Here is a 15,070-nt window from a genome sequence, read left to right as displayed (position 1 = left end):
TTTACCTCTAACTTGGTGGCACAGATAGCGACTTTCTCTAGACTGTGGCGATGACAAAAAGATGACCAACTAAGCAACTGACCAGATGCCCAATCTATCTGCGGGGAATGGAGTTGCAGCCAGGGCATTCCGAGGACAATGGGGGAGGTTGTCATGCGCAGAACAAGAAATTGTAACTTTTCTTTGTGTAAAATGCCTATGGTGCAGGACAACATCGGAGTCTGAGAGAGGGGTTGTGTATACTGTAATGGGGAATCGTCGATTGCGGTAACCACTATTTGCCGATCCAAAGGATGTATGGGAATTCCCAACCCCTTCACAAACTCATAGTCTATAAAGTTGGCAGCTGACCCTGAGTCGATGAAGGCCTAGGTGCAAGTGGTCAAATTCCCCCAAGAAATGGAACACGGGAGGAGTAACCGATTATTCTGATTTAGAGGTATCCTCTGCTCGTCCAGGGTATCACCTCTAACTACACCTAGACGGCAGCGTTTCCCGACTTCTTGGGGCAATTTTGAGCAATGTGGCCCTCCTCAGCGCAATATAAACAAAGTTTCTCAGCCCTTCTGCGCTCCTTCTCGGCCCGAGACAACCGAGAATGTCCGATTTGCATCGGTTCATCAGTAGATGGGGTAAGCGAGGAGGTCGCATAAGAGAGTGCCCTTACTGCATTCCTTCCTCTTGATTGACGCTGATAACGTAACCGGCGGTCTGCTCGCACCGCCAAAGAAATAGCGTCACCGATGGACTTTGGTTCAGGATGTCCTAACATTAACTCAGAAACTGCGTCTGATAAGCCTGAAAGAAAGCAGTCTAACAAGGCGTAGGACCCCCACCTAGATGACACAGCCCACTTTCTGAATTCTGCCGCATAAACTTCAACCATATCTCGACCCTGCTTGAGAGTTTTGAGCTTCCTCTCAGCAGTGATCGAAGCATCCGGGTCATCATAAATTATAGCCATTGCCTTGAAAAATTCCTCAACTGAAGTCAAAGCCGTATCTCCGGGTGGAAGACCGTATGCCCAGGTTTGCGAGTCCCTGGATAGTAAGGTCTTAATAAAAGTCACCCTTTGCTGCTCAGAACCAGATAAGTTTAGTCTCAACTCAAAATAAGACAAGACCTGGTTGCGGAAGTTCTGAAAGTCAGATCTTTGCCCTGAAAATTTCTCGGGAACTGATATACGGAGATCTGTGACCGGAGGGGATTGCATTGTGGCAACAGTGGCTTGCAAGACCTGCACAGATCCAGAAAGTTGGGTGATCTGGGTCTGTTGTGAATTAACCACCTCAATAAGCTTATTAACCGAGGTGGTTAGAATCTCGACCTGACTGCGTAATGCATCCATAATGGTGGTCTGCTGTTCTGTAAGGATAGGTGTAAGCAACCAGAGAGAATCCGATTGTTGGCGATCTGCAGTATCACCAACAATAGCGGCGGCTCCGCTATCTCTCACAATCTCCTTGTGTAAAGTGCACTGAATGGTTGAACGATGCACAGTGACTCCATCTGCAGCAAGATGATGTTGTAGGCCTTTGGTGCTGTTCTGTCGGTTGACTCTGACTGTTCTCACCATTTGTCGCTTCTGTTTATCCGAGATTTTTCTTGGTCTGCCACTTCGAGCCTTAACTTGGACTGAGCCTGTGGTCTTCCATTTCCTCAATATGTTCCTAACTGTGGAAATAGACAGCTGAAATATCTGAGACAGATTTCTGTGTCCTTTCCCTAAACCATAATGGTGAATAATATTTGTCTTCAGGTTCATTTGAGAGTTGTTTTGAGACTCCCATGTTGCTACTCTTCAGAGAAAATTAAAAGAGGAGTGAAACTTACAATTGACCCCCTTAAATACTCTTTCTCATAATTGGATTCACCTGTGTATGTAGATCAGAGGTCACTGAGCTTACCAAGCCAATTTGAGTTCCAATAATTAGTTCTAAAGGTTTTGGAATCAATAAAATGACAACAGTGCCTACATTTATGCACCTGCCTAATTTTATTTAAACAATTATTGAGCACTTTCTGTGAATCCAATAAACTTCATTTCACTTCTCAAATATCACTGTGTGTGTCTCCTATATGATATATTTAACTGACATTTTTTATCGTAACAACCAACAATTAATACAGGAAAATCATGACGACTAACAAGGTTACCCAAACTTTCGCATCCCACTATACAATAAGATCAGCTGCATTACTGATCAGATGGCAAGTACCAAGGTTTATTTCTCTTTTCACATCCTGCACAAACACACAATATTTCAAAAACTCACTATAGGTGGTTTTTGGAGAAGGGGAAATAAGTTTAGGACAGAAACAGGAAATATAAGAAAACAGAATGCATTGCTCATCTTAGCATATACAGTAGTACATTTCAACAGCAGCAAATACAGAGCAGATGTTATAACAAGAGAATAGCTGAGGAAATTGAGGGCTTTCTGTGCAGGAAATTTTGTAGATGCTGCATGTAGGCTGTTTGTCAGAGAATGAATCTCAAACACAACACATAGACCAACAGGCCAAAATTCCTAACCAACTACATACACGTCACAGATATACAATCCATACAAACAGATAATGCAGCCCAAAAGTAAAATTGCAAACAAATCTACAACAGAGATCGACTACAAACACGTTATGAGGTAGACTTTCCCCTTAAAGAGGGATTGTCAGCCACAAAATCAAATTCCATTTACCCACTGCTCAGTGTTTAATATGAAACCTGCAGCATTACCTTACATTGCAAACACTGCAAACACCCCAATCTATTCAGAAATGTTTCTGATGTAATAAATCCTATATCAGTCAGCTTGGCACTATTTTTACCATTGCCAACAATAGACCCCTCCTACATTACTGCTCCTCACGGATTGGCTGAGGGCAGGTTAGTAAGCTGCTGAAATCTGATCTATGCAGTGTTCATGTGTGTTTACAAAGCAAGCTAGCTATGACAGTGCAGTGTCTAGGCGGAAAAAAATAAGGAAAGAAATTACATACGGATTGGCTTTAATCAGAGGGAAGCAGGATGGAAAATGCAAGGAACAGAATTCTCTTTATTTATTAAATAAAATTCACCAAAATCAAAACGTGGACATACATTTGTTATGTAAGTAGGGATAGTGTGGCTGTCCCTGATGCTTTAAATATAGAATAATAGGTACAATAAATATGAATATAAAAAAGGGGTTTTCATTAGAGTTAAAGGACACCTGAGATGAACAGGTACTTTTAAAATAAACCTACCCCTTCAAAGTGTATGCCAAATACAGGCTATTCCTGTAATTTTTGTTGCTCTCCTGTGCTCATTTCATTCTTATTTTTTTCATTTTTATCCTCTCTAAAATTCAAGATGTCCGCCATCTGCTTCCAGGTCGGTGTCACTGTGTGTAAAGTTCTCCTTCAAATAATGTATGCAGGGACATAAATATATTAGGATCAAAACCTGCAGACATACACACACAGGACCAATTACTTTTACTTATTCCTGTAAAGCACAGCTGCTGCTGCATTTGATCTGTGTACAGTCATCAGAGCAGTAGAGCAGTGTCCCTGTATGTTCCTGACTCAGATGGGGAGAGATAAGTGTGTAATGCTGGGAATACACAGGTCGATCCGGTGGCCAATTAGCCGCCGGATCGACCCCAGCCACGTCCCCGCTCGTCCGCGCGGATCGATTGCCGCTCGTCCCCGCCGGCGCTTCCTTATCACCGCTCGATTCCATGCCATTGTCCGCCGGCGAGGATCGAGCGGGCGGGAGTCGAGCGGCTTGATCGGGCCAGCTGAATATTATCAGCTGGCCGATACACGGTACAGAAATGTACCGTGTATCCCCAGCATAACCCTAGCCAGCACACTAATTAGCTGGGTAGACAAATAAATCTATGTTTACTGAGTTGCTTCTCCCATCACAGGCACTGCTCTCTGTGATGCCTGTGCACAGATAGGGAGAACACACAGGCAGAGAGGGGGGTGGGCTTGAGCAGACTGCTATAGAGCGTCCTGATAAAGCAGCCGACTGAAAGCTCAGTCAGTGTTTTTTACAGGGGGGATTACAAGCTCACAGGGCAGATCAGAATGAAACAGACAGCAGGGTAAGTGTCTGTTCTCATGTCCCCACTAGTATATAGTAATATTTGAAGCAGGTTGATTTGTCTCTGGTACACTTTAAGGTAATGTAAAATGTAGCTTTAAATGCATTTACTGATAAAATGAAATGGCGGATATATAATATCTAATATAATTTAACCAATATTACATGGCCTGCATTGTGCTTCTAAGCTTCTCACAGGGCCACTTCTTCTGAGGCTGAATCTTATGTTATACTAGTAATAAGCCCGCCCATTTAAAAATGGGCGCTAGGGCTCTGCCATGACCCCCCTCCCCCACAATGGCTGCATGTCAGGTGTGCACGGCCACGCTCTGAGCGTGCGAGCGCCCGTTTTTAAAGTGAAGAAAGAGGTAAATGGAAGCTACCATATTTATTTCCTTTTGAGCAATGCCAGTTGCCTGGCAGCCCTGCTGATTTATTTGGCTGCAGTAGTGTCGGAATCACACCAGCAAGAAGCATGCAGTTAATCTTGTCAGATTTGGCAGCACAAAATCAGAATTGAGACAGGCCTAGAACGAAGCAAGAATCAAAATCAAGCAGTCAGGAGGAGCCAAACCAGAGATCAAAGTAAACCAGAGATGAAAAGCTATAAAGATTTGATACTTACCCGGGGCCTCCTCTAGCCCCATAAGCATGTGTGAGTCCCTTGCCTTCCTCCCGCGGTCTGCCGTTCAGTGGCAATCAGCCCCGGTAACTAGCTTAGTCGGGTCCAGTCTGGGTCTTCTGCGCATGCACGGACCTACTGTGCATGCGCAGTCGACCCAGACTGACGCGACTGAGCTAGTTATCCACAGTAGAAAGGAGAAAATTGAATTGAATAGAGGCCATTGAGTGCAGCTAAGCACAGCAAAGTCTATGAGATGCAGGTGGAGGCCTCGATTTGCTGTTTAAAGTGGAGCAATCTCCAATAAAGCATATTCCAAGTCTGCATGTATAAATTGCTTTCATGAGACAACATATACTAAAAATATGATATTGTTAATAAACTTTTCATTAGCAAATAGCTGCCCTCAGTCCAGTGGAATTACAAATGTAAACCACTTATTTCCGGCAATGGCAAAGTCCAACATCAATTATTTTATGGGCAGTTAGGTTTCCCTCAGATGGCAATTTTGATAAGTGTGGTTTTCAGCTCTGCCCAGTACAGTATTGATTCACTTCAAAGTGGAATTACAGTCTGGCATACGTTAAAAATTAACAAGTGTATCCAGCATAGAATACAGCAGTGCTAAAAGCTGTCACTACAAGAATATGGTTTATCATCAAAGTAATTTCAAAATCTTGTTGGTGAGGAAAATCTGTCCGCTATGCTTACAGAACTGCTCACTAAACAAAAACTGAGTCACTAAATCCTGCAAAAAAAAAAAAAACAAGAAACAAAACTCTGCAATATGTTTGCTCAGATTTATCAACTGCAATTAGTGTTCAAAGAACACTCTGAGAAGCTACCATAGCAGTGATAAGCTTCCCCAGCATGTAACTGATCGGCAAAGTGAAACACAGTCTATCAACCCTTGCAGAAATTTTATGAAATAACTGTTTGTCCTTACAGAGTTTTATGGTGTGGCTGATGTGGCTAACATTTTGACTATACTGTGGCTATAGATTTGACTATTTTGACTATGCTGTGATTATAGCTTAGTAATAATTTCTTTAAAGTGACTTCGAATTGAAGAAAAGCAAAGCTGTAACAGTTACTTTCCCAATCTGATGTGCCATGCCACTACCACAGGTCCCATCTGTTTATGTGGTTATTCAAAATCTTCATCTTTTGGAATTAGAATATGCATCCATATCACACTTACACTGATGTATTTAGCATCATGCTGGAGTGCAGGGCATTTCTGCACTCAGCCAGGAAGGGATGTCAGGCTTGTACTGATGGCAAGGAACTTAAACAAAGTAAGTTGGTGTCTCAGCTGGGACCCAGTTATGCTAGATTAGTCTTCTTGCCAATCTTTAGAGTAACTTTTGAGCAAATCTGAAGTAATAATAAAATGGTGAGATAAACAATTCTATCAATAGTCCTAATCCTAAATAGGACTTTCTTGGAGTCCCATTGTCTTATTTTGTATCTGAAAGTTAAAAATGTTGGTTTAGTTTTTACTGTCTATTCTATTTTTAATTTTTAGTTCCCACGATAAATCTTGAAGTGTTGATTTTTTTTATCTGTTCCCAGCACTGTTTTTCTCAGCCACACAGAAGTTGTATGACCTATAATTAGTTATCATTGAGAGTTAAGCTACAGCTGGACTACAGTCCACTCCAGAAACACTGTCATGTAGAGCCCTGGATCTTATCAAATATAGTAATAAAACAGAAAACGAAACACAGACTAGTTCTAAGTAGGATTGGGACTAATCATACACTGCAAAGAAGATTCCTGAACAGTCATATAACATGCCACTTCAAGGACACTTTTAAGTTTTCTGAACTGTATCTTACATGACTGTTCAGGAATCTTCTTTGTAGTAGAACATTTTTTTTACTACTGCTGCAGAGAGAATACATTTGATGTTTCACAGTCAATTTGCATTGTTGCTTGATGGTCATCCCTTTTGCTGCAAAAAAAAAAAAAAAAAAAGCCCTCAGCCCCCACAGGGCTGTAACCACAGGAATGGCATTGCTGTCAAATTAAACCATCCCCATTTTTCCCACTTTGTTGCTCTCAACAAATCCTGATTTAAAAAAAAAAATATTTAACTAATTTAATTTCATGAGTTCTTGTTTGTATCAATAAAGCATTTTTTTACATTGAAATTATTTTGGCATTTCTGACAGTACCTGGACTGCATAGCACTGGACTTGGAACTGATGTGGCTCTGAAAGAAAAAAGCCCTGTCTCTCTATTATCCTTGGCCGATAGCTCATTGATAAGCTGGTGTCTCAGTTAATTGCCTATTAGAAGCTCATCAGGCATACACAAAAATATTACCACAACTCACAGCAGTTATAATCTACCATTGTTACAGCTATTCTAAACTAATGAAAACGATGCTGTGATCAGCTGTTATGAGTTACAGGACATTATTACTCTTTGTAACATGTTAATAAATAAGTCCTATAAAATCAACTTTTATAATTCATTGCTATTTCCCAACATTTTTCATCATTACCTTAGTGTAGACCCCCCAGGATAGCTCAGTTTCGGTGACCATGACTACAATACCAAACATCCCAAATATTAGCGCGTAGTCACTGAGCCTTTTCCTCTTCTCAAACAGGGCTCTGCGGTGACCCAGTTTGTAGCCCACGTTTTGGTTTTTCTTTTGGCCCCGGTGAGATTTGATGCTACCCTCGTCCCCTCCTCGTAAGCTGCGGTGCGATGATTTGATCGGGTCGTTTTTGCTCACTACTACTTCGATTCCCGGACTGTGTAGGGTCTGCAAGGGTTGGGTCTCTGGGTCTGCGTCATGTAAATTTCTTCTGGAGGAGCTTAGGCTGCTGAGGGGTCTTGGGATACCCCCGTTGTATCTGCAGCTGTTCATGGCTATGTCCGAAAAACGTTTGGACTTTCTGAAGGATACTTCTGGACCATCATGACTGATGGGCTGTAGGTCAACGTTCCCCTGTAGAACAAACAAAGACATATTATAGTGCTGCTACATAATTATTTAAAAATGTCTAACAAATGTATCATAATGCCATGGTTTGTCCATCCCAGCCTTCTACTTTCTGTGTATTCTTAGCAATCAGAAACAAAACTTATTCATTTAAAGTGCACCTAAACCTAGAGGGATATGGATGTTTCCTTTTAAACAATACTAGTTGCCCGGCAGTCCTGCTGATCTCTTTGGCTGCAGCTAATCCAGTCTGACTTCAGTCAGAGCACCTGATCTGCATGCTTGTTCAGGGGCAGTGGCTAAAAGTATTAGAGACACAGGATCAGCAGGAGAGTTAGGCAACTGGTATTATTTTAAAAGGAAAAATCCATATCCTTCTCAGTTTACGTTCACTTTAACTGTGCTGTCAAATAAAAAAGTTGTTAAATACAGATTTTTCTTTCTTCTTTTTTTTAAGAACTATATACTGTATTTGTCCATTTGGTTACAGGTAACTATGTGACCACCTGATCTACTAGCGCTTGGTTTTTCCTTTTCAGATTTACAATGGTTTGCTGGAGTTAGTCATATTTATTTAACACCTTGGAACCTTGGCTATTTGAATTTGCTACTGAGAACTCACATTGGTCTGAATCCTCTGCAGAATTTTTTTGTTTGTGTTTTTATTATCTTTTCCTATGTAACCCGATGAGAAGAAATAAAGTGGCTGAAAAAAACCCTTCTTATCTCCCTTGGTGAAGGTAGCTATCTAGTCAGGGTTGACCAAACAGAAGCATAATCCCCCTACCTTATTTTGTTTTGTGAACATGAAGGTGGGGAAGGGACAAAGGTACTTTACAGTCGGGATGTTTTCAAAACTCCAATTGCAAAATCCAATCAATGTTGAAATGTTAATGGATTGCTTGGCTTGGGAGCAGGAGTCATAGACTTGTTGGTCTCTTTTCCTGTACTAATGGCAGGAAAGTAATGTCCGCTACTCTACTAGCACAGAGCAGTTGCTATGGTACTGTGTGTTACTCTTGGCATTACCATAGCAACATGCGCATGTTGCACTTATGAGGGTTGATTCATTAAGCTGTGCTGCTACAGCAGTGCAGCTTAATGACAGCAGCGCGAGGTAATAATCTCCAGCGCACACTATGCTGCCATAGCGTGTGCTGCTAAATTACGCTGGACTCCAATAGTTTAATGAGCGCTCCATTAAACTTAATGAGCGCTGCACTGAACCCGTCCTGACCCAGTGGCTTCAAAGGGCGAGATTCCTGTACTTTGATTGGCCCAAAAGGCTGACTGTCCAGGCAGCCTATTGGGCCAATCAAAGTGCAGGAATCTTGTCCTTTGAAGCCACTGGACCCGGCGGGGCTCATGACAGGTTCAGTGGAGCGCTCGTTAAGTTTAATGGATCGCTCGTAAAACTATTGGAGCATAGCGTAATTTAGCAGCGCACGCTATGGCAGCATAGCGTGCGCTGGAGATTATTACCTCGCGCTGCTGTAGCAGTGTAGCTTAATGAATCAACCCCATATTATGTTTTTGTGCACAAAGCCCTTTGTTTTCTAAATCCAGTTTCCAACACATCAGTGCCCAACATCAGTGGTGCCAGTAGTCACTAAGCGACCCAAGTGGCCTCACTCACAGTTTGGCCTCCCATGCTAAGCTGCCCTGTACTGTGCCTCCCCATCCCCGACACTCACAGACCTCAAATCAGCACCAACATGAACAGAGGAAAGCAGCTCACAGTGACCACAGAGGACTTCAGATGCAGAACCATGATAAAGGGAGAGAGTGGGGCAAAGGATTTGTAGCTGTAAGGGAGGGTAAGTATATGCACAGTGGTACTGCAGGGTGCCTGGTCCTGGATGAGGAAAAGGGTGAACGTGGCATGTAGGAGGGCAGTGTACAGGCCACAGACAGGGATGACATGATAGAGGTACAGGTACATCCTCTAAAATTGTGCTGGGAGGCCTGGTGGTATCTAGAAATTGCTGCATCATTGCTGGCCACAATGGTAGAGACAATTTAATGCACCAGCTGCATTCTGAATGTCTTCCCCATCCCCAGTCAGAGGCAGAGACCTGCATTCAGGAACCGCAAAAAAACACAACTTCCTAGTACCAACAAGAGATAAAGCAGCTAGTGAGTCAATAGTACAGCCATATACAGGGGACTACATGAAGAAGGGAAACAACCTCTACATGTATGTGCTCAGTTACTCATTTAAAAGGGAATTTTACATATATACCTTGATTCTCCAGTGTAAATAAGAAGTAACAGCTCTAACATTTAGGTCTTCATTGGTTTAAACAGACTGAAATAAAGGCAAGGCACTGTTGCTATGACAAAGTCAATACAGGGCTCACGTAATCTGCAGTGTCATATATAAACATGTCTTTCCAGAGACTGCAGTTCTGCTAAGCCACTGCCCATACAATGACATGTCAACAAAGGCATTTCATCTGCTTGGCGCAAAAGACTCTCATAAGAAACATTGTAATAAATATTTCTATCACATCTAAGGAGCCCTTCACAGTTGCCCGCATCCCATCAGTATGCAGTTTATAGCATTGCATTTCAAGCAGAACTCACATTCATTTTAGGAAGACAGTTAGCCTATACAGGCACACACTGGTAAATGGTACAGATGACAAATATGTGCTGCAACACCGCACAGACCTTTACAAACATGGCACTCTGCATACAGGCCTGCAAAAATAAAATGTGTACACAAACCCATGCATTTTTAAATGCGCTTTCTGTGATTTTTATTGCAGGTTGAAAATTATCATACAAATGCATTCATTAGTAGGATAAAAACACATAAAAGCTAAAATTAATATGGTGGCATAGGAATAGGGTTGTGAGCACAGCTGGGGTTTTTTGCTCCAAACGACAGGCCTAGGACCTTGTGTCACCAACTGACTCTGACCTTTATTAGTACCCATGTTGCATTTCGGCTATCTGCAGTGTTAAATTGCAACACAGAAATTACAAGCTTGGGCATGCGATAAAGTAGGACTAGGCCAAGGCAGAGGCGAGAGAAGCTCCAGCCTCAGAGCGCAGGAGTGTAGGAGGGAGCACACAACTCACTCAGCTATCATTCCCCTATTGTGTATGAAGCTGAGAGAAATAAGAAAAGGGGATACATGGCAGTGACTGCAAGCTAGATAACTAGAGATTAAGGTGTTGGGAGGGTTGGGAGCCCTGGGGCGCCTCTTAAGATGGCCACTAATGATCCAATTTCTAGCGAAAAATCGTTCGAGGGATCAGAAATTCTGATCAGACGAAAAATCATTCACTACACCATCTACTAACCAATCATTGCTTCCTATCTATCACGACCAACAAGAAAATCCAAATTTTGGTTCAACGAAAATTTAATCGGACTATTGTTTTTATAATCGTTCATTATTGATTGTGCCCATCAACTGAGATTATTTACAACCAATCCGATCAGAATTTCTGATCGCTCTAATGATTTTTCGCTAGAAATTGGATCGTTAGTGGCCAGCTTTAGTCTAATAGCAATCAGTGTGTGACGGCTGGGTTGGGAGGGATGCAGACTTTAGTGTCTCAGTCTTGGGTGTGGGAGGACCTTGTCCCGGCTCTGAAACAAAGTTTTGGAGGGAATAAAGCAAAATTACTGCCGGTTCTCCAGCACTAGAGGTGGAGATCCCCCCCCCTGGTATAGATAGATAGATATGCCCCCCAGTATTAGATAGCCTCCCCCCAGTATACATAGCCAGATGTGCCCACCAGTGTTAGGTAGCCTCCCTCCCCCCCACCAAATGTAGAGCAGAGCGGAGCATGCGGGTACAATTCACGTGTCACCAACTGGGGGACTGCAGCATGTCGCACAGTCACAGCATCTCCTCTCTGACTCCTTCAGCAGTGCATGAAGTAAGAGACGACACTAGACTAGAGGGTGTCATAGAGAGGAGACTCTGAGCTGTGCAACATGGTAAGGATCCCAACAGCGCAGGCGGTGAGCTCTACATGGACCCTCCGCTCCACACCATGGTTGCTCCACTCCACATGGTAAAAAAGCACCGCAGCGATATTTTTGGATGCATAAAAACTGGTTTTCCAGTGTATGTAGGGAGCAAAGGTACAGTAAAAACAATATAGTTTATCAATGACCACATTCCCAAAAGCTACAGAAAATATATAGTATACATCTATCTATTCATCTGTCTTCCTAGATTCATATTCTATTTCTTACAGAGTCTAAAAATGCCTTTCATTGAGTTATATGAAATGCAAAAAGTTGATCCCTCAAAATACAATAACAATTTGGTTGCAAAATGTAGGAACACATGACAATAGCCTAACATTTTGCTTTCCATTCGCCCCCCTCAGGATTAAATGTGGTGAAAAGCTGAACAGTCGTCCCCCAGATGAGGTCTTTCATATGAATTTCTAATTTTAAAACTCAATTTTTCTGGAGCACATATTGCTTCTGGGACACAAAATGTTTAGTAGCAAAGGCTTTGCAAATAAGCACTGAAGTGTATTGATATTGCAGAGTAATGCGTCTCTTTGTAAGAGGAGACAATATGATGCCAACTGGTACACTCCTAAAGCTCGCTACAAGGCAATGGTCTATACAGAAAACCTGATATATGTTTATGTGGGAACAAAGATTGCAGAGTGTGGTGACATCAGATGTTCATCAATGCCAGGAACACACACGACAGGGCAGAAGAGAGGTATGTGCCTAATGTGCAGAACAGAACACAAAACATAAAATCCTGCATTACATTGTAATTTCATATACTGTCTATTGTGATAGCAGCTTATATAACAGGAAACTGTTTCTCTTTTCATGGCAGCATCATACTTCCTTTTTACGTTCATTTACTGAATCTGCAGTACAGCAAACTGTATAAGAGCCTTTGTTCATTGTATACTGCATCTCACCCAGGGCTGTGTTTACCATAGGGCGTCAGTAAGCCAGTGCTTACGGCAGGATGAAACACGCCATATATAATTCATTTCTGTCTTCTTCATTCACTACAGCTAAGCTTAAAGAAGAACCCTGGGTAATTCAGTTGGGTTCCTCAGGATATACATATAGGTTTGGTGCAGCTGGGGTCAACATCAGCGTGCGGTTTAACTATACGGTTCTCATCTCAGCTATGCAATGCCATTGCCAGAGGCCGTCTTGTCATTTCTACCTGCAATGTTCAGCTGCTTGTAACCTATTCTCCATACAAAAACCTGCCCTTGACTCCTACCTTCCCCATCATGTATTCACACACTATGCATATACAGTCACAAAGCCATGTATGCATACACATACTGTGTGCATAAATGAAGGTACACACTGAACAGCTGTACATACACACAGAAGACTATTCCAAAACCTCATCATAGTCTCTTTCTCTCCTCGTGCCTCGTCAGGGGAGGGAGCAAGCAGCAAGCGGTAGGGCTTGCTTAGGCAGCAAAAGGTGGAGCCCAATGTGAGAGTGGGTAGGACAGGTGAACCGTTTGTGTAAAGCAAAGCATAGAGTAGGGACAGAACAGGAGACCAGGGTGGAATGGGTAACAGATAGTGGGGGTGGGAAGGACAACAGGGGGTGAAGGGTTTAAGAGACAGTGAATAAGTCACAGTGGGGAAACAAAACTGTATTTGGCTATTTTCCAATTCATCACAACACTACTTTATGTTGCTGGTACAATGCACTGTGATGATGATTTTGATTTTAAAACAAAGTTTTCTTTTTTTATAAGCATTGTGTAATTTTCTTCCATTTTCAGTAGTAAAAAAACATTTTCATGCTAAAAATGGGGAAGAAAGGAGAGTAATTGGTTATTTTATTTTGTGGTGTCAAAAGCGAGTATGTGAAAAGATGGCTAAAAAGTATTTCCACAGTTATCCCCTCATGGTCCATGTTTTCTTCCTATTACATCTCTTGTGGCTCCTCTGTTACAAGTCCCTTCCGTGTCTTTCCCTTTAGGCATTCCCATTATAGTGTCCCCTGTTACAGTGGCTTCATATATAGTACTGCAGAACTCCATGGTCTAACTGGAATATACAGTACATGTGGCAATGCTCCCAAAGGTTTATTGTTTTTAGGGAGAAACTTATTTAGATAGTGATTGGGAGCGGTGAAAGTTAGATAGCAGAAGAATAGTGGTTTTCTGCATCCGGCAGGGCAAAGCCAATTCATAGCAATAGTCTAAATGATTCTCAATGGGCTTGATTCACAAAGCGGTGCAAAGTGTTTGCACGCCTGTGAAAAGCCCTTTATCACGCCTAAACTCAGTTTAGGCGTGATAAGAAGAAACTCGCGCGATCTCCCGCGCGCAAAGTTTTGTGCGCGTTGCGCACCGCGCTGTGCGGGCAGTGTACCGTGCTTCGCGCGCAGCGTCCATTGAGCCCTATGGGACTTTGCGCGCGCAGCGCGGTGCGCAAAACTTTGCGCGCGGGAGCTTCGCGCGAAGAGCAGCACAAATCGGTGATAACTCAGCTTTGCACGGCTTATCACGCCTAAAGTCTTTTAGGCGTGATAACTGAGTTATCACCGCTTTGTGAATCAGGGCCAATAAAATGTCTACTGATCAGGATACCTATCAGTGAATGCAGGCTGCCTGTGGATGGCATCACACCAATCTCAGGGTACCTATCAGTGAATGCTGGTGCGATGAACATTTTGCAACTTTATAATAATTTGCAACAGGTTGCAATAATTTATACTTATAGCTATGAAAAAGTGCAACCTAACCATTGATTTCAATGTATTTGTATCAGAAGATGCAACCCAACCTAACCCTATTCTCACACAGAACCCTCCTCTACTGGGCAACTAATAACCCCCCTGGAGGGAATAAAGAACCCCGCTGGTGAGCAAATAATAACCCCCCCAGAGGGAAGTAATACCCCACCCCCCACCTTGGTGGGCAACTAATAACCCCCCCTGGAGGGAATAAAGAACCCCGCTGGTGAGCAAATAATAACCCCCCCCCCCCCCAGAGGGAAGTAATACCCCACCCCCCACCTTGGTGGGCAACTAATAACCCCCCCTGGAGGGAATAAAGAACCCCGCTGGTGAGCAAATAATAACCCCCCCCCCCCCCCAGAGGGAAGTAATACCCCACCCCCCACCTTGGTGGGCAACTAATAACCCCCCTGGAGGGAACTAAACACCAACAGTTGTAAATAATGACAGTCAGGAAATGTAAAGGAAGGCAGAGCATGCGCACTTAAGCACAGTCCATTCAAGTTACAAAATATTTTGCATTACACTGGCTGTGGATGGCATCACACTAATCTCATCATAAGTGAAATTTTGGCATTCAGATTATTGCTGTGCATTACCACTTGTTGTTATGTACTGTGATGCTGGTCCTAATGATAGTCACACTTTAAAGTGAACCTGCACCGAGTAAAATTATT

General features: G+C 42.7%; 1 protein-coding gene across 4 annotated transcripts in view; it reads right to left on the bottom strand.

Annotated features, from left to right (window-relative positions):
• The window catches only part of LOC137513307 (small conductance calcium-activated potassium channel protein 2-like), a 204,040-nt gene that overhangs the window by 160,665 nt on the left and 28,305 nt on the right, over positions 1 to 15,070 (bottom strand). For 2 of the 4 annotated variants that reach the window (XM_068234121.1, XM_068234124.1), the window contains exon 2: positions 7,228 to 7,680. In XM_068234121.1, coding sequence (XP_068090222.1) covers positions 7,228 to 7,680 — 453 coding nt within the window. Of the gene's footprint in view, positions 1 to 7,227; positions 7,681 to 8,461; positions 8,525 to 9,916; positions 10,014 to 15,070 lie in introns of those variants that run through there. The other 2 variants (XM_068234123.1, XM_068234122.1) reach the window with 2 other exon arrangements.

This window comes from Hyperolius riggenbachi, chromosome 1, assembly GCF_040937935.1.
Source record: "Hyperolius riggenbachi isolate aHypRig1 chromosome 1, aHypRig1.pri, whole genome shotgun sequence".
Classification (NCBI taxonomy): Eukaryota; Metazoa; Chordata; class Amphibia; order Anura; family Hyperoliidae; genus Hyperolius; species Hyperolius riggenbachi.
The sequence above is the reverse complement of the archived record's forward strand: the minus strand, read 5'-3'. Positions and strand labels throughout refer to the sequence as shown.